We start from the raw sequence: 19083 nt of genomic DNA on the forward strand, positions 1-19083 counted from the left end.
GCTCGACTGGCAGATGTTCTGCACCCAGGCACAAGTAGGTCCCCTTCTCACGGGGACCTGTCCTGCTCCTCCAGGCTCTGAGACAGCCACGGTGCCTCTCCCAGGCAGCTTTTGCATCACTTGCTTAATTACGGTGAGAAACACCTAGGGGGAAGTAAGTGCCTGATGAAACTGGTGAAGGCAGGGTCTGGGAGCAAAGCTGTCACCTGGCAGCCCAGAAATCCTGGCTCTGGCCCTGGGCTGCTGAGGGACTTCCCCAGGTCCCTCTGGGCAACGTTTTACGAGGTGCTGCGTCACCTCGCAGAACTGGCTCCACTACTTAAGGACTTAAGTGCTCCTAAATCACTCACGAGTCCTTTAATCCCTTGATTTTGCCCATTTCCAGCCTCCTGTAAACAAGAGTGCACGTTAGTGAGTATTTCTCATTATAGAAGAATCACGGTGATTTCTTCAAATCCCATTTTTAAATAAAATAGGGACTCGTTCTTACTTCCTTATATTTAAACAGGATTATTTAACTCCTCATACCATGAGGCTCAGGGAAGGGAAATCTCCTCCTCTAGTGGAGTACTTCAATGTGTGCCTACAACCGCTCCTCAGAGACGTTTAACTTCCTTGGAGCTCGAGGTGGGAGGCTGAAAAGGTGGCCACTGGGTGCCAGGTGGTGTCTGTGCCAGGTTTGAGTGGAGGAAGATGAAACGACCTAAGAAAAAAGGACTTCTGATTTCTCAGCCCTTCTTCAGTTGTGCTCCTATGGCCACGTGGTTCAACCTCTGGACACACTGCCCCTGTGTCTGAGCCTGGAAGGGGCAGAGGATGGGCTAGTTGCTTTCAAGGACCCCGTGATCACAAATTTACAGCCAAGGTCAACGGGATGAGTGGCATCTCAGGGGCTTGCACCACCTTTCCTGGTACTGCTGACCATGGGGTCACACTTTGGAGACTGGGGTCCCCCAGCAGCACCTGCAGCAGGAGGTGAGGGTGCTCTGCCACAACCACACACCAGAGGTGACCCAGCTCAGCAAAGCCATGGTTGCCTGGGGGAGGACAGAGCTGGTGAAGCTGCAGTTTGGTCTGAAGGTGCTGTCACTGTCCCTCTGTGTCGTGGGGGTGGCAGCAGGTTTTGCAGAGTGGCCGTCTGTCTGGCAAGCTGTCCACGCTGTCAGTTTCGTAAAACCTTGTTAATTAAGAAAGCAATAGGCAAATCATAGAATCATAGAATGGTTTGGGATGGAAAGGACCTTAATCATAATCCAGTTCCAACCCCCCTGCCCTGGGCAGGGACACCTCCCACCAGACCAGGTTGCTCCAAGCCCCATCCAGCCTGGCTTTGAACCCCTCCAGGGATGGGGCAGCCACAGCTTCTCTGGGCAGCCTGTTCCAGTGTCTCACCACCCTCAGAGTGAAAGATGTCTTCCTGAGACCTAATCTGAATCTCCCCTCTTCCAGTTTGAAGCCATTACCCCTTGCCCTGTCACAAATGCCCTTGTAAAAGTCCCCCCATCTCTCCTGTACCCCCTTTAGGGACTGGAAGGGGCTATAAGGTCTCCCCGGAGCCTTCTCTTCTCCAGGCTGAGCAGCCCCAGCTCTCCCAGCCTGTCCCACAGCAGAGGGGCTTCCCCGATCATCTCCCTGGCCTCCCTTGCGGCGCTCGCCCTCTAAGAGCCCCGTTGTCGCCCCACCGCCATCCTCTATCTGCCGGGAGTGCCCCAGCGCTCCCCGTCCCCTCCCGCGCCCCCCGCCCCAGCACGGCGCCGCCTTGGCGGACTCCCGCCGCAGCCGCCCTGTCCGCCCGGTAGGTGGCGCTGGGCACCCCCGCCACCGCCATGCCGGCGGAACCATAGAGTCCCGGCCTCCCTCTTCCTCCCCGACAACATCCGGCTTCCCCCTCCACGTGATCGCAGCGTGTGGTTCCCCATTGGCTGCGGCGGCGGGGGGGCGCGCGGGGCGGAGTGGCGCGCGGCCCCGGCGGCGGGGCAGGTGTGAGGGCGGCGCCGCCATGGTGGGCCTGCTGAGGGGATGGCGGCGGCTCCCGGCCCTGGGCGCCCGGCGGCGCAGCTGCGGGCCCCGGCAAGGCGGCCCGAGCAGGGCCAGGCGGCTGCTGCTCTCGAAGCTCTTCCAGCCCCTCAACCTGCAGGCGGGGGGCAGCGAGGCGGGGGGGGAGGGCAGGGCCGGGGAGCCCCTGTGCCGCAGCCAGAAGCTGATGCTGCAGGGGGGGCTGATCCATCCCGCCAGCCCCGGCTGCTACTACTACCTGCCGCCCGCCGTCCGCGCCATGGAGAAGCTCGTCAAGGTGATGGACGAGGAGATGCAGGCCGTGGGAGGGCAGAAGCTGAACATGCCCAGCCTGAGCTCGGCGGAGCTGTGGCGAGCCAGCGGCCGCTGGGAGCGGATGGGCCCGGAGCTCTTCCGACTGGCCGACCGGCATGGCAAGGACTACTGCCTGGGCCCCACGCACGAGGAGGCGGTGACGGAGCTGGTGGCCGCTCACACCAACCTGTCCTACAAGCAGCTCCCGCTGCGCCTTTACCAGGTAACCAGGAAGTTTCGGGATGAGCCCAAGCCCCGCTTTGGCTTGCTGCGCAGCCGGGAGTTCTACATGAAGGACATGTACACCTTCGACGCCTCCGAAGAGGCGGCTCGGCAGACCTATGACCTGGTGTGCAACGCCTACTGCAGCCTCTTCGACAGGCTGGGCCTTCCCTTCGTCAAAGTGCGGGCAGCCACGGGCAGTATCGGCGGCACCATGTCCCACGAGTTCCAGCTCCCGGCAGACATCGGTGAGGACAGGCTGGTGCTGTGCCCCGAAGGACATTTTGCAGCCAACGTGGAAACGCTAAATGGGGAACAAACATCTTGCCCCACCTGCGGGGAAAAACTCACACAGACTAAGGGAATTGAAGTGGGGCACACGTTTTATTTGGGGACCAAGTACTCCTCCGTCTCCAACGCCGTCTTCTTGTCCCCTGAGAACAAACCCCAGCTGGCAGAAATGGGTTGCTACGGCCTGGGGGTCACTCGCATCCTGGCGGCCTCCATCGAGGTGCTGTCTACGGAGGACAGCATCCGGTGGCCGAGCCTCATCGCGCCCTACCAGCTCTGCTTCATCCCCCCCAAGAGAGGCAGCAAGGAGGAGGAGGAGGGAGCGGCGCTGCTGGAGCGGGCGTACGATGACCTGGCCGAAGCCCTGCCCCACCTCGCCCGCGACTCGGTGCTGGATGACAGGACACAGCTGACCATTGGCAAAAGGCTGAAGGACGCCAACAAACTGGGTTACCCCTACGTGGTCATCGCTGGGAAGAGGGTTTGTGAGGACCCCCCGGTCTTCGAAGTGTGGAATCAGAACGCCGGTGAGGTTTTGTTCCTAACCAAGGAAGGTGTCATTGAGCTGATGAGTAAAGTGCAAGTCCCTTAAACTCCCCCCCACCCCCCCGTCTCTGAATCTCTCCTCTCTGCTGCACTGAGTTTAAATGAACAGCCCTGGGATGTGCAGGATGTCGGTGACGGCTCTGCAGGAGCGGAGCAGAATCCAGCTCACCTCAGAGCTGGCCTCGGTGTCTTGCAACGGCGCTGAGGTTCATCTGGGATCAGCTCCAGTTCCTCTGTGGGACCAAGGGTGTTTCTCCCTCTGGCTATAGGCTGATTTTACCAGCATGTATAGCCTTGTACGGCTGTGGGAGCACTGGCAGGGCCAGCCCCTCACTGCCCAGCCATGGCAGACAGACTGGCAATGGCCTCAGTCGAGCCCACACAATAGCTGAGGCTGCAGGAGCGGGGAGAGGAGGGGCTTTCCCTCGTCCCTCTCAGGTGCTGAGTTGCCAGCGTGAGGGGTTTTAAGAGGGAGGGAGAGGAAGGCACCTTTCCTCCCTTGGCACCTTCTCTGTGGAGACACCCAGGTTCTGTGAGGGTGGAGGCAAATCTCAATTAAAGCAAGATGGTGCACCCTAGAGCCTTGTTTGCCTTGAAAATGCCACGGCGCTGCATATCTGCAGGGATTAAAGTGAGGGATGGTGTGGGGCATCTGTGTCCCGGTCCGGCTGGTGAGGTGCCTGGATCTGCTGGGCTTAGGTGGTGACGGTGTGGTTTTGGGGATGCAACCTCAGAGTGGTAGAAAATCTTTGCCAAAAAAAATAAATAATAACGAGGAAACATGAAATTTGGGGACCTGCAAAGCCAAGGGGTTAAAGTGTCCAGACTGCATTGTTGCTTAAAGGCTGTAAGGGACCCTGTCCTGCAGGGTGGTGACATGCTGCCATCCCAGGGTGGGTGGCATTGTCCCCTGAGACTCCCCTATCCCCATGCCACAGCTACTGGGTCTGGAGAACAGGAGCCACAGCAGTGCCACTGTCATGTAGGGCTGTGGTACACCCCTGTGCTCCCGCACGTGAGGAGGTCACCTGGGCCACCTTCACCCTGTCCCAAGCAGGATCAGCTCTACCTGCCATCCTGTGGGAGATGCCACCTAAACCTGCTGCTGAAAGCTGGCCTGGGGGCTCAGGATGGGGACCGGGGGCGTGCTGGGGCCAGGGCTGAGGTGGTGGGGCCAGGCCTGAGGGCTCTGGGATTGGGCCCGGGGGGGTGCTGGGGCCAGGGCTGAGGCGATGGGGCCAGGCCCGAGGGCTCTGGTGATGGGCCCGGGGGCTTGGGGACAGGCCTGAGGGCTCGGGGCTGGGCTCAGGGAAGCCGGAGCCGTGGGTGTTGAGGCCGGGCCTGAGGGCACTGGGACGGGCCCGGGGACGGGGCTGAGGCGCCGGGGCTGGCTCGAGGCTGAGGCCGGGCCTGAGGCGCTGGGCCGGGCCAGGGCTGGTGGTGGGGCCGGGCCTGAGGGCGCTTGGCCGGGCCAGGGCTGGTGCTGGGGCCGGGCCCGAGGCGTGGGGCCGGGCCTGATATGCTGGGCCGGGGCTTGGGCCGGGCCTGAGGCGCTGGGCCGGGCCAGGGCTGGTGGTGGGGCCGGGCCTGAGGCGCTAGGCCGGGGCTGGGGCCGGGCCTGAGGCGACGGAGCCGGGGCTGGGGCCGGGCCTGAGGCGGTGGGGCCGGGCCTGAGGCGGTGGGCGGTCGGTCGGAAGGCGCGGGGCGGTGCGGAGCGGCAGCATGGCGGAGGACGGGCCGGGTGGCGGCGCGGCGCGGTACCGGGGCGCTCTCCACCCCGACACCTGGGAGGAGGTGAGGCGGCGGGGCCGGGGAGGGAGGTACCGGGGGTCGGGCCGGGCAGGGCTGAGCTGAGGGTCGGTGTGTGTCCGCCCGCAGGAGCTGGAGGCCATCCCCATGTTCATGAAGCGGTGCCCGGCCGAGATCGACGCGGAGCGGCAGCCCGACCTGGCCTGTCTGCAGTCCCTCCTCTTCGACGAGGAGCAGGGCCCCGCAGGTGGGCAGCCGGGGCTGGGGGGGCGTCTGCCGGCCTCGGGAAGGGGTCTGCCCGGCTGGGGGACAGGGCTTGGGGCGCCCCTGGGGCGCTGTGGAGCGGCACCCTCAGCTCAGGCCCTCTCCTCCCCCATTTCGTCCCCTGCAGAGCTGGCCAAGATGTACAAAAACGAAGGGAACGAGTACTTCAGGGAGAAGGACTACAGGAGGGCTGTGGTCGCCTACACCGAGGGGCTGAAGAAGAAGTGTGAGGACGCAGAGCTGAACGCCGTGCTGCACACAAACCGAGGGGCTGCACAGTTTTACCTGGGTAAGGAGACGTGCACCGTTCTGCCTCGGGCAGGGCTGGGAACAGGGCTGTCAGCTGTCTGGGGGATTCCTCTCCTTTCGGTCCTTCCTCTTAGTTTGCTCTTTCTTCCTCCGCTCGCCTTGCAGCGACTGTGGAAACAGTGAATCGTAGTCTCCACATAAGCTATTTTGTCACTTTCGGGTCAGGTGCGATTTAAAATATAAATGAAAGGTTCTGAGCAGTGTCACTTGCTTTGTAGGTAACTACCGTTCTGCTCTCAATGATGCCATCCAAGCGAAAAAGCTGAGGCCCACCCATCTCAAAGCAATCATAAGAGGTGAGAGTTGAAGCAGGTGTTACTGCGTGGAGCGCAAGGAACATCCCTTCAGAACAGCTTTGCACATGTTGGTTTTGCTTATTATGCTGTTACTGTTACAAGCCCAGGAACAAGCTGTTGTTGGATGTTGCTTTGTTTCCCGGAATGTGTCTGTGTGTTAAATAACAGTGTTTCCAAACCTGAAATGGTTGTTGAGTGTGCATTCCTCCTTTATTTCAGGAGTGCATTCATTTCAGGAAGTTACAGCAGTTACTGTACCAGATGTCTTCTTTCTCTTGTTATTGCTGTTTCTCCCCAAAACAGAGCTCTGTGTTTTGCTTTGGCTTTTCAGTCAAAACATTGTCTTTCTGCTCTTTGCTCTTCAGCTTCTCTGTCTGTCAAAGAGGCTTTGGACCCGTTTCTGTAGAGCACAGCGTAACTTGTGCTGTTTTCCACAATACTATTTTTGGGGGGTTTGAGGATTTTTTCCCAACAGCCGTTCTCACTCCACGGAAATGGCCACTTTAATTTTTTCCTTACGAGACAAATACTTAAATGTTAATTACAGTGCTAAAAATTGTGCTTGTAACAGACACTTGTAACATCATTCTGTTGATTTCTGTGGCTAGACGAGCAAATGATACAGGAACTGCTGAAATATTTTAGATTTTGTCCTCAGCTGATGTGCTGGAAGTCTACAAATGGATCGAATATGACCCTGCAGGACAACAGTGTGTGCTGCTGCGTGCTCTTCTTGAAAGCACTAGGGCTAATGCTGTCTTTGTAACACCCGTTTTGTGTAGCAGTTGTATTCTGACTCCCATACTGGAAACTTAAAAATCTTAATCCTTCCAGGAGCTCTCTGTCACATGGAGCTAAAGAATTTCTCTGAAGCAATAGCATGGTGTGAGGAGGGCTTGCGAATAGATTCAAAAGAGAAAAAGCTTGTGGAAATGAGAGCTAAAGCTGACAAATTGAAGGTAAATATTAAGGCAGTCTAGCGTCTACAATGCTTGTCGCCTGCTTTGTGTCAAGAAGCACTTTGGGATCCTTGGTTGAAGAGTGCTCTATACAAGATTCTGTGTGTTATATCCCCAAACAGAATCGAGTGGTGGTTCCATGTAGTGCGTGTTGACACGTGCAGGGGAGAGAGCTGGAGGGGACCCTTCTGGAGATCTGAACTGATTTCTCCACCCGTTGGCAGGGTAGGGTGGTGATGGGCATTGACTTGCTGTGTGTGACCATGGTGCAACTTTTTCTTACACATAGCGAGCCGAGGAGCGGGATGCAAGGAAAGCAAAGGTGATGGAGAAGAAAGAGCAGTGTCAAAAGGAGACTTTGCTTGCAGCGATAAAGGTGGGTCAGTGATGGGGTTTAGTTTAGTTTTAAGAGCTCTCTTGCTTGTCTCTGAGGGGTTGTTCTCACGTGCAGGCTTTTGAGGGCCAAAAAACTGAGTTGAAACTATATCTGTGTGGCTCTAGCCCCACCTCCCAGGTTTCCATATTTCAAATAACAACTAATGCAAAATACAAGCCCGGTGTTAGGAGGTAGACCAGGCATCCAAGAGAGTGCTCGGGCTGCTGAGCTGTAGCATCGCACTGGCCCAATTAACCTTGTTTTCTTTGCTGCTGATGGGCACTACTTTGGTAGAAGGGTAGAAGATAAGCAGTGGGGTGGAGGAGAGGATCCATCCTGGATCCTTCTCTTCCTCAGCAGATGATTGATCTATGTTAAAATATTTTGGACTGCTGTGTAAAATCTGATCTCTTCTGCAGTCTTCTTTCTAAAGAGGGAGCTTTCTTCAGTTCTTGGAAAGCGTGGATGTTCTCAGGAACTGGTGCACACCATTGCACCCTGAAGTTATGCCCTAGGTCCCAAAGAACAGGATTTCAGATGCATCCCATTCCCCACGTATCCTCAGGCCCTTCTCTCAGCGTGCAGGCTCCTCTGGACTCCCACCTCTCCTCGTGCATTTTATGAGGAGTCTGGGGGTCTGGCTGAGGTCCTGGATTCTGCTAGGAAGACCAGTCACCTGAGTCTGATACTGTAGGAGGGCTTTTGATGGCATGTTTGAGAGCTGACTTGTTAACAAGAATGACATCGTTTGTCCTTTTACTGACTGCTAATTTTTTGCTCTTATTCTTCCCACCATACCTGTTCGGGTTTTGGTTGGGTTTTTTGATTATTTTCCTTCCTCCCCTCAAGGAAAGAAATATCAAGCTGGTTCTTGAGCCTTCAAATGAAGAAGAGGAAATATCAGACGGCCTGGCTGAGTTATCCATAGACGGGTTCCACTCTGACAACGCCACGGGGGCAAAAGTGCACCTAGATGCTGATGGCAACCTGCACTGGCCTGTCCTCTTCCTGTACCCCGAGCATGAGCAAACAGACTTCATTGCAGCTTTTCACGAGAACTCCAGGTAAATGCACCATCAGCAGCATTCTTGCACAACAGAGGTGCTTGAGTAGATGAGAACAGGCAGCAAGTGAAAAGCTGCCGTGGTCATGAAATAATTCCAGATTTCTAACCTCCTACCTGACCCTACTCTTGGGCAGGAGGTTGCACTAAGTGACGTCCTGAGGTCCTTTCCAACCTGAATTAGTCTGTGATTTATGCTTTAAAATACAAGGGCCAAAATCTCAACATTACAGAAATTATAGTACAGACAAACGTGTCATATTTAGCCAGTGTGATTAAAGGGACTTGCAGTGAAGGCTTGGACCAGTGGCCAGTAACACCAGTGACACATTCTCGTGCATGGATTTTAGAGGTTCATTAAGGTGCTGTTTTAAAGCTCTCCAAATACAGGGTCTCGGAAAGAGGATTAAACTTAAAAATTATTTAAAAATTTCCAAAAGAGACCTCTTTTAACCATCGGCGATCCCATAGTTTTCATGAGGGCTTACAGCAGGCCTGGCTGAAGTGCTGCAGACCTTTCACACTATAAGCAAGTGACTGTCAAGGTGGGAATTCTGTTTCTCTTGAAGGTACCTTCAGTTTCCAATCTTGCAAAGTTAAACAAACTTGGAATTTGTAATTTTTTATTTTTTTTTTGTGAGATACCTATTCCTCAGATGCACTAATAAGTTTAGGACTTAAAATTACAGTGCAAGCAGATTAGTAAAGTTGTGGTTCTTATACGGTAGCATTCACTACACCTTTTCATGACCAAAAGAAATGGAAATGGGTTCTTGGAACACATTGGCCACCATCACTCTTGAAGTACGAAAATAAATCAGCCTCTGACACACAAGCATATTCTGAGCACTCTGATCCAATGAAGCGTGGTGCTGGTGGGACCTTGTAGAAGGAAAATCAATTTTAGATAAAATGGAGGGTGTTTATTTTGACATATTCTTTGGTGTGAAAGTGAAAAGTTAAAAATAATTTGTTGTTGCACAGCTCAAGTTTGAAACCAATAGCATGAGTTACAACAGGGCCTTGGTCTCATTGGGGGAGCAAAGAGTTTGAAGGGAAGGAATTATTAGTGATCTAAACGTACTTTCAAGTCTATTGTCTAATTTGCTAATGTATTTTTACCATCAATCAAATGCAACTGTGCAAATTACTGAAGCTGAACGTTTCATCTAAGCCAGCCAAGTGTGTTTTGGCTTTTAGGTTTATTGATCATTTAATGGTGATGTTTGCTGAGTTACCTCCCTGGGATTTAGAACAAAAATACCTTCCCAGCAATATTGAGGTAAGAAGTTTGACTTTCCTTCTATTTCAGGGTTGTTATGTTTTGGTTTCGTTTTTTTTTTTGTTGTTGTTGTTATTGTTGTTTTTCCTGGAGTGAGCTTGAGCAGCTTTGAGTGTATGAAAGCATAACCTGTTTACCATACACAGATGTGAAACAAGGATTTGGAGAGCTGTGTTCGTTTATTAACTCAAACGTTTTCCAGATGTGCTGACATGGACACAGAATTCATTAATTGAAATGGAGGTTCTTTTGTCTTCCACGTACGTTGCATTTGATAGGAGGTGTTTGTAGATATTGCTTACATTTCCATTAAGATTTGGGCCATCAAGCTGGTAGGCTGCTGGTTTTTTAACTGCATTGTTGGGACGTTGCTCAATACAAATGAGAAAATACTTTTTTAAAAAGAAAAGGTTATTTTCAGCTCTAACTGGTGGTGCTTAAATACTTAATCCCATCAAGACAGTGTCTGTCTAATGAGACTTTAGCACGTGCGAGATGGGAGTTGGTTGTGGCTACGGCAGGTTTGGAAGATTTTTCAGAAATTGTACATAGAAAGATACAGCTGTTTTATGTTTCATTTTCCACTTCGGTGTCACGTGTGCCAGGCAACAGCGCAGCCCTTAGTGCAGTGAGCAGGCAGGTCCAAAAGGACAGTGGCTGTGTACTTTTCCAGGTTAAACACTGGGATTGTGGCTCTGTGTACAGTCTGAGGCACAGCTGCTGCATTTGAATCTCTTAAATCTACTTTGTTTTGTTCAATATCTCTAAACCTGCTCAGTTTAGCTCATGCCGTTGCTGCATTTCACCTGTTAAAAAGCAGCCCATCAATTTGGGTTGCTTCTCTGTAATAAAGCACAGGAACAGCCAGTGTATTTTGCCTTCCTGCTGCCACTGCCGTAAGAAGGTGAACTGGTTTATACGGGGAAGACTTGGAATTTACACAAAACTGTTTCTGAAGTTGTCATCAACACAGTCGATTCCGTCTACAAAAGTTTGATTAACTTCTAGTTGATATATAGTAGACTTTTAACAGCTTAGTAGTTTGCCTTCATGTATTTTAAGTGTTTAATAACCTTCCCAAATTTTTTTAAGCTCTATTTTGAAGATGAAGAAAGAGCAGAAATGTACAAGCTGAACCCAGAACACACGTTGCTACAAGTGCTGCAGCACCAAAGGTGAGGCCGTACCTTTTCGTGTCCAGAGAGAGCACCAAGGCAGAAAGTATGAGCTTTGGGCTTTAAATGTGGTGTTCTCTCTGATTTAATAGTCCTAACTCTCAGACTTTAATTGTCCTAACTCTTCTCTGATGTAATAGTCCGAACTCTTGAAGGTGTAAAGCAGTGAGACTGCATGGATTTTGTGCCTGATTCTAGTGACTTACATATTGTTTTCCTTAAAAAAAATAATAATTGACTCTTTCCAGGACTGGGTGGAGTTGGGCTGCACACAAGCAGCAGCACAAAAGGGCTGTTTCAGATCCCATCCCCACAGAGCTACTTTAAAAAAAAAAAAAAAAAAAGAGGAAAAAACCAGCAGCAGCACATAAAGAGAGCATGTTGAAGGTTAACAATGCTGTCACTGTTCATGATGCTGCGTGAGCAGCCCCCAGCACAGCATGCAGTGCAGTTTCACTCCGAAACTGACTTGAAAGTGTTGTGCAGTTACTGGGAGAGGAGAATTTGCTGTTTGTGAAGCCAAAAAATCACTGTAAAGCCCGTGCTGTTGATTTGCACCGTCTTGTAGCTGCTGGAGAAGGCCTGCTGTGGAGTGCTGGTGGCCAGGGCTGTCCCAGTGGGAGTAGAGCTCTAGGTCCACTGGTCCAGGCTGTGTCTGACCTGTCACTCCGTAAAACTCAGCAGCCTGCGTAAAAACCCTCAGGTTTTGGGCTGTGAGGGCAGTTTGTTGCAAAAGAGACCTCCTTCCAGCGGGAGAATAACAGCTGTTTTAGTCAGAAGTAGCTGTTGGGAGAGGAGTTGATTCATAAAATGCTCCTCCTCAGATGTGTGTTGTCCCGGCTACGAAAGGCTCTGCTAATCAGCAAAAAAGCTCGTCACTGGCCTCGGGGAGGTTGGTCTTTACTGAGCTGGGCAGAATCCACTCGCTTTGGACGAGGCTTGGCCAGCTACAAGGAAGCCAAAGGACTCCCTTTAATCTTTGCAGGTATTTTGTAAAGGCCGGGACTCCAACAGTTTTGGCGTTTGTAAAGCGTTCTCCTTTCTCCAAGAAGTACTTCTCTGGCAAGAAGGTGCATCGACTGTAACGAGCGGGAACGAAACTGTGGGGGATCCTGTGTGAGAGGCTGGTGTTTGTTACCCCAGCTGCAGACCACGAGCTTCTCCCTCAACAAAAACACCTTGCACGCTTCAGGGGGGAAGCGTAATCTTGGCACGCAGGGAAACTTCCAGGGAAGCAGCACACGGGAGAGCGAAGGGCTTACAAGAGGGGATTGTTTGTTTAAAAAGAAACCCAGCTGGTTTGCAGAAGGTCTCCCCTGCCATAGGCTGCCTGTGGTTTGGAAATCAACCTGAAGCTGTGCCAAAGGCTGGCTGCAGCTGAAGCAGCAGCTGGGAAAGCACTTACCTACCTGTGGAAAATGGCCGGTTTCCTTGGAGGAGGGCTGTAGTTTCTGGGGTTTAAGGGCAGTGCTCTGGGGCCGTACCTCCAGCAGGATGGATGCCATCAGGTTCCTGCCTGCCACTTGAGCAGCTGATGGTTTCTCACCACCCAGCTCTGCTGCTTGAGAGCTCAGGGCTCTTCCTGGGGAGTGCTGTGTTTTACCCACCCTTTTGCTACCTTACTGATTGTCCCATGGAACCTGGAAATAAACGTGTCTATTTTAAGTAGACTGCTTTCTGCCTTATAAACAAGACAATAACTCTCCTCTAGTGAAATACTACAAGAGGATGCCAAACAGCGATTCTAAACCCAAACGTAACAACCTCATCCGTTACACAAACTGGTGAAGCCGATGTATAGGGTCTTCTGCACTTGCAGCATTTAATTAAAAGTAATGCTAAATCTCCCATTTCTCGTTTTTTTTTTTGTTGTTGTTGTTATTGTTGTTTTTCCTGGAGTGAGCTTGAGCAGCTTTGAGTGTATGAAAGCATAACCTGTTTACCATACACAGATGTGAAACAAGGATTTGGAGAGCTGTGTTCGTTTATTAACTCAAACGTTTTCCAGATGTGCTGACATGGACACAGAATTCATTAATTGAAATGGAGGTTCTTTTGTCTTCCACGTACGTTGCATTTGATAGGAGGTGTTTGTAGATATTGCTTACATTTCCATTAAGATTTGGGCCATCAAGCTGGTAGGCTGCTGGTTTTTTAACTGCATTGTTGGGACGTTGCTCAATACAAATGAGTAAATACTTTTTTAAAAAGAAAAGGTTATTTTCAGCTCTAACTGGTGGTGCTTAAATACTTAATCCCATCAAGACAGTGTCTGTCTAATGAGACTTTAGCACGTGCGAGATGGGAGTTGGTTGTGGCTACGGCAGGTTTGGAAGATTTTTCAGAAATTGTACATAGAAAGATACAGCTGTTTTATGTTTCATTTTCCACTTCGGTGTCACGTGTGCCAGGCAACAGCGCAGCCCTTAGTGCAGTGAGCAGGCAGGTCCAAAAGGACAGTGGCTGTGTACTTTTCCAGGTTAAACACTGGGATTGTGGCTCTGTGTACAGTCTGAGGCACAGCTGCTGCATTTGAATCTCTTAAATCTACTTTGTTTTGTTCAATATCTCTAAACCTGCTCAGTTTAGCTCATGCCGTTGCTGCATTTCACCTGTTAAAAAGCAGCCCATCAATTTGGGTTGCTTCTCTGTAATAAAGCACAGGAACAGCCAGTGTATTTTGCCTTCCTGCTGCCACTGCCGTAAGAAGGTGAACTGGTTTATACGGGGAAGACTTGGAATTTACACAAAACTGTTTCTGAAGTTGTCATCAACACAGTTGGTTCCGTCTACAAAAGTTTGATTAACTTCTAGTTGATATATAGTAGACTTTTAACAGCTTAGTAGTTTGCCTTCATGTATTTTAAGTGTTTAATAACCTTCCCAAATTTTTTTAAGCTCTATTTTGAAGATGAAGAAAGAGCAGAAATGTACAAGCTGAACCCAGAACACACGTTGCTACAAGTGCTGCAGCACCAAAGGTGAGGCCGTACCTTTTTGTGTCCAGAGAGAGCACCAAGGCAGAAAGTATGAGCTTTGGGCTTTAAATGTGGTGTTCTCTCTGATTTAATAGTCCTAACTCTCAGACTTTAATTGTCCTAACTCTTCTCTGATTTAATAGTCCGAACTCTTGAAGGTGTAAAGCAGTGAGACTGCATGGATTTTGTGCCTGATTCTAGTGACTTACATGTTGTTTTCCTTAAAAAAAGTAATAATTGACTCTTTCCAGGACTGGGTGGAGTTGGGCTGCACACAAGCAGCAGCACAAAAGGGCTGTTTCAGATCCCATCCCCACAGAGCTACTTTAAAAAAAAAAAAAAAGAGGAAAAAACCAGCAGCAGCACATAAAGAGAGCATGTTGAAGGTTAACAATGCTGTCACTGTTCATGATGCTGCGTGAGCAGCCCCCAGCACAGCATGCAGTGCAGTTTCACTCCGAAACTGACTTGAAAGTGTTGTGCAGTTACTGGGAGAGGAGAATTTGCTGTTTGTGAAGCCAAAAAATCACTGTAAAGCCCGTGCTGTTGATTTGCACCGTCTTGTAGCTGCTGGAGAAGGCCTGCTGTGGAGTGCTGGTGGCCAGGGCTGTCCCAGTGGGAGTAGAGCTCTAGGTCCACTGGTCCAGGCTGTGTCTGACCTGTCACTCCGTAAAACTCAGCAGCCTGCGTAAAAACCCTCAGGTTTTGGGCTGTGAGGGCAGTTTGTTGCAAAAGAGACCTCCTTCCAGCGGGAGAATAACAGCTGTTTTAGTCAGAAGTAGCTGTTGGGAGAGGAGTTGATTCATAAAATGCTCCTCCTCAGATGTGTGTTGTCCCGGCTACGAAAGCTCCCGGTGGGAGCAGAGCTCTAGGTCCACTGGTGCAGGCTGTGTCTGACCTGTCACTGTAAAACTCAGCAGCCTGCATAAAAACCCTCAGGTTTTGGGCTGTAAGGGCAGTTCGTCACAAAAGAGACCTCCTTCCAGAGGGAGAATAACAGCTGTTTTAGTCAGAAGTAGCTGTTGGGAGAGGAGTTGATTCATAAAATGCTCCTCCTCAGATGTGTGTTGTCCCGGCTACGAAAGGCTCTGCTAATCAGCAAAAAAGCTCGTCACTGGCCTCGGGGAGGTTGGTCTTTACTGAGCTGGGCAGAATCCACTCGCTTTGGACGAGGCTTGGCCAGCTACAAGGAAGCCAAAGGACTCCCTTTAATCTTTGCAGGTATTTTGTAAAGGCCGGGACTCCAACAGTTTTGGCGTTTGTAAAGCGTTCTCCTTTCTCCAAGAAGTACTTCTCTGGCAAGAAGGTGCATCGACTGTAACGAGCGGGAACGAAACTGTGGGGGATCCTGTGTGAGAGGCTGGTGTTTGTTACCCCAGCTGCAGACCACGAGCTTCTCCCTCAACAAAAACACCTTGCACGCTTCAGGGGGGAAGCGTAATCTTGGCACGCAGGGAAACTTCCAGGGAAGCAGCACACGGGAGAGCGAAGGGCTTACAAGAGGGGATTGTTTGTTTAAAAAGAAACCCAGCTGGTTTGCAGAAGGTCTCCCCTGCCATAGGCTGCCTGTGGTTTGGAAATCAACCTGAAGCTGTGCCAAAGGCTGGCTGCAGCTGAAGCAGCAGCTGGGAAAGCACTTACCTACCTGTGGAAAATGGCCGGTTTCCTTGGAGGAGGGCTGTAGTTTCTGGGGTTTAAGGGCAGTGCTCTGGGGCTGTACCTGCAGCGGGATGGATGCTGTTGGGTTCCTGCCTGCCACTTGAGCAGCTGATGGTTTCTCACCACCCAGCTCTGCTGCTTGAGAGCTCAGGGCTCTTCCTGGGGAGTGCTGTGTTTTACCCACCCTTTTGCTACCTTACTGATTGTCCCATGGAACCTGGAAATAAACGTGTCTATTTTAAGTAGACTGCTTTCTGCCTTATAAACAAGACAATAACTCTCCTCTAGTGAAATACTACAAGAGGATGCCCGTACCTCCAGCAGGATGGATGCCATCAGGTTCCTGCCTGCCACTTGAGCAGCTGATGGTTTCTCACCACCCAGCTCTGCTGCTTGAGAGCTCAGGGCTCTTCCTGGGGAGTGCTGTGTTTTACCCACCCTTTTGCTACCTTACTGATTGTCCCATGGAACCTGGAAATAAACGTGTCTATTTTAAGTAGACTGCTTTCTGCCTTATAAACAAGACAATAACTCTCCTCTAGTGAAATACTACAAGAGGATGCCAAACAGCGATTCTAAACCCAAACGTAACAACCTCATCCGTTACACAAACTGGTGAAGCCGATGTATAGGGTCTTCTGCACTTGCAGCATTTAATTAAAAGTAATTCTAAATCTCCTATTTCTTCTGCAATCTCTGTGACTGCAGAAACACAGTGCAGTTTTAGACACATCTAGTGCATGGGGCGTTGAAAAGCTCTTCAGCCATAAACCCTTCTGCTCAGACCGTGCAGGATTTTCACACTCTGGATTCAGACAGCTGGAAAGAAAGAGTTCCCATTTCGCTATTCCTAACTTTCTCCACAAATACAGTTAAAAGTGTCTCCATCTGAGGATGCTGAGATGTAATCTCCGGAGCTCAGGGTGACTTTCACAGGCAGCAGGATGGCTCCCTTTTCCTGGAGCCCTGGCTCTCACAGGGCAGAGAGTCGGGAGGCCAAGTAGTACAAGCTCAGGCCGTTGCAGGCGACGCAGCAGAGGTTGCAGAGGGAGGACAGAGCATGGTAGAGGGTGAACTGCTGGGACAGCTGCCTGTAGCTGGGGTTGGTGGCACGCAGCTCCCTGCGGGACTTGGTGGCCACCAGCCCAACCTCCTGGCCCAGACCGTGGCTGCGCTCCACGAGGTGCAGGTCTACCATGATGTCGGAGGTGACCGGGCCGAACCACTGGGTGTTCAGCACAGAAGCAGCGACGCAAACAAAGAAGATGATGATCTGCAGGGGAGGCAACAGCTGCCCGTCAACATCTCACATGTGTGGTGGATTAAATTCCTCCCCCAGCCCCTCCCTGCAATCTGCATGCTAACTGGTTTCTCTTAACCAGAGCCATGTGTGGACCTCGTCACCAGTTGGCAAACCGACCTCAGTGGAGCAGAGTGGAGGGGGACCCCACCGAGGAAGGGATTTGGGTTAGGGCCAGCTCACGTTGTACAGCAGGAGGCTACCTGGGTGGTTTGTTCCTCGGTGAGCAGCTCGCTGGGGTGGCACATGGCAAAGAGAGTCAGGTTGAGGAAGGCACAAGCGGAGCCGATGTGGAAGTAGTAGGGGAAGAGCTCGCCCTGGATGAAGCCGAAAGTGTGGCGGGGGAGGCGGCTGCCCATCACGAACCCTGCAAGGAGGGAGAATCACAGACCCATAGAATGGTTGGCGTTGGAAAGGACCTTAAAGATCATTGAGTTCCTGCTGTGGGCAGGGACACCTCCCACCAGACCAGGTTGCTCAAGGCCCCATCCAACCTGGCCTTGAACCCCTCCAGGGATGGGGCAGCCACAGCTTCTCTGGGCAATCTGTTCCAGTGCCTCACCACCCTCACAGGAAAGAATTTCTTCCCAATATCTGATCTAAATCTCCCTTCTAGTTTGAAGCCATTCCCCCTCGTCCTATCACTAAACTCCCTGATAAAGAGTCCTTCCCCATCTCTCCTGTAGCCCCCTTTAGGTACTGGAAGGGGCTTTAAGTTCTCCCCAGAGAGAGGCAAAGCCCCCTCCCCTGATCCTTCCCCTGGGCAGGGAGCCACGGTGGTGTGCGTGGAAGGCAACCTACCTGCCACGAAGGTGACCCAGACCTGCATTCCCCAGCTGGTGGAGAGGAAAACCAGGTGCAGCAGTTTGATGGTGTTGGAGGGCTCTGTGTTGGTCGGCATGGTGTCCTGGCTGGAGACGGGTCCCTCCATGTCCACCAAGCCACCCCAAAACTCAGCGCTGAGCTGCTGTTACCGCTGTCACCTCGCTGGATGTGGCAAAGGCAGTTTAGAGTCACGAACCTGCTGATTCGGGAAGAGCTTTGGAGCTGGTGCAGCCCTTTCCCAGCCCCACCACCACGCACCCACCGGGGCTGCAAACCCAGTCCTGGGACCCCTTATATCTTAGGGGCAGGGCACTGCGTCACCACCCAGTAACCGGCCCTTTTGGGTGGACTTTCGGCAAAGTCCAGCCAAAGCCCCGGCTGACCCCTGGCAGCAGGAACAAGCAGAAAGTCAATAAAAAGGGAAGAAGGAAAAGCCCTGACCCATGCGCCTGCCCACGCTGCGGCCCTCAAAGAGGCCCTGTCTAAAAACAGCAATGGTTTCTGCACTCTTTAACCAAAAAGCCTGGGGCTCGAAGAAGCCGGGCTGGCTCCTGGAGTCACCCCGCTGCCACAGACCCCACGCTGGAACAAACATGAGGGCAGGGGCAGTGGTGGGGAGAAGGAGGCTTTGAAGGAGCTGCCTGCTCCACTACGAGGAGAGCTTTGGAAATTAATTAAAACAAAGCTTCTGGGAGCAGTCCATCAATTCTGCTGCCTGCTTTATTCCTCCTCCTCTCGGCCAACCGCCTCAGGGCATGAGTTACAGCAGGGAGAGCCTTGAGAGAGACTCTGCCGTCTAATTACATCCCACACCCCCTGCATAATAGGTAAATATACACTGTGGTTTTGTATATCCATTCCAATGTATTTATTTAGGCGTCTGTACAATCAGGTCCTTGAAACCTTCTCATGATGGTACTCAAGAGACCTTCACATCAGGCACTTGGATCCCACCTGGAATGCTTGTAGATCCCCAGAAATCTCCACAGCCTTTTCTTTGCCAGAAGCTTCCTGGCATTTCTGGGATGCTTCTCCGCTCCATCCTCCACCTGCCCTGTCCACTGCACGATGGCATGGCCTGGTGGCCATGGTCCTTTGGTGGGGCTTTGTTCCCCGCGTCACCCTGTGCAGGAAGGCAGCGGTGGGGGCTGCGGGCAGTCAGCACGGAGACCCCCACCCCTGCTCCTGGGCTCCAAGATCTGCCATTCCATATCGTTTGCCTTCCTGCAGGAATTGGCAGCCAGGAGGGTTTTTCAGAGCAGGGGGTAACACCCTGCGGTGATTTCTCCTTCTTTTTATTTTTTAATGGAAAAAGAAAAATAGCGATTGATGGCTAAAGTGGCCCTAGAGCGATGCGTTTGGTGGGGAGGGCAAATAGGGAAAGGGAATCTGGGAAAGGCTGGGAAGAGAAGGCTGCTCCCATCAGGCTCCAAGGCACCCACCAGCGGGTCCTTCCTCCCTTGGACAGGCTGTGGGACG

The 19083-nt window shown here is 51.9% G+C and overlaps 3 protein-coding genes and 1 long non-coding RNA gene across 5 annotated transcripts; 3 read left to right on the forward strand and 1 right to left on the reverse strand.

The window, feature by feature from the left end:
- The first annotated feature begins 1955 nt into the window (after positions 1-1955).
- Positions 1956-3947, forward strand: PARS2 (prolyl-tRNA synthetase 2, mitochondrial (putative)). The gene has a single exon (XM_014939490.1). The coding sequence runs from the start codon at positions 2000-2002 to the stop codon at positions 3413-3415; it is 1416 nt and encodes a 471-aa protein (XP_014794976.1). The 5' UTR covers positions 1956-1999; the 3' UTR covers positions 3416-3947.
- TTC4 (tetratricopeptide repeat domain 4) lies at positions 3218-12510 on the forward strand. Of its 2 annotated transcripts, none has more exons than XM_014939492.1 (10): positions 3218-3350; positions 5248-5365; positions 5510-5671; positions 5910-5987; positions 6822-6946; positions 7236-7322; positions 8172-8386; positions 9586-9667; positions 10760-10842; positions 11828-12510. In XM_014939492.1, exons 2-10 carry the CDS (start codon positions 5266-5268, stop codon positions 11925-11927), a joined length of 1032 nt encoding a protein of 343 aa, XP_014794978.1. In that variant the 5' UTR covers positions 3218-3350; positions 5248-5265; the 3' UTR covers positions 11928-12510. The 2 variants fall into 2 exon arrangements, with proteins under 2 accessions (XP_014794978.1, XP_014794977.1); XM_014939491.1 differs by lacking the exon at positions 3218-3350 and adding an exon at positions 5054-5163.
- A 554-nt stretch (positions 12511-13064) lies between these two features.
- LOC106886271 lies at positions 13065-15724 on the forward strand. The gene is made up of 2 exons (XR_001411617.1): positions 13065-13823; positions 15042-15724. It is a non-coding gene; the product is annotated as an uncharacterized LOC106886271 (long non-coding RNA).
- Positions 15725-16094: 370 nt separating this feature from the next.
- TMEM205 (transmembrane protein 205) lies at positions 16095-17875 on the reverse strand. Its single transcript, XM_014939081.1, has 3 exons — positions 17581-17875; positions 16983-17146; positions 16095-16752 (listed from the first exon to the last, which is right to left on the reverse strand). The coding sequence occupies exons 1-3, from the start codon at positions 17708-17710 to the stop codon at positions 16453-16455; spliced, it is 594 nt and encodes a 197-aa protein (XP_014794567.1). The 5' UTR covers positions 17711-17875; the 3' UTR covers positions 16095-16452.
- Between the last annotated feature and the right edge of the window lie 1208 nt (positions 17876-19083).

The sequence above is a fragment of the Calidris pugnax genome, unplaced genomic scaffold, assembly GCF_001431845.1.
Source record: "Calidris pugnax isolate Ruff unplaced genomic scaffold, ASM143184v1 scaffold18, whole genome shotgun sequence".
In the NCBI taxonomy this organism is placed as follows: domain Eukaryota; kingdom Metazoa; phylum Chordata; class Aves; order Charadriiformes; family Scolopacidae; genus Calidris; species Calidris pugnax.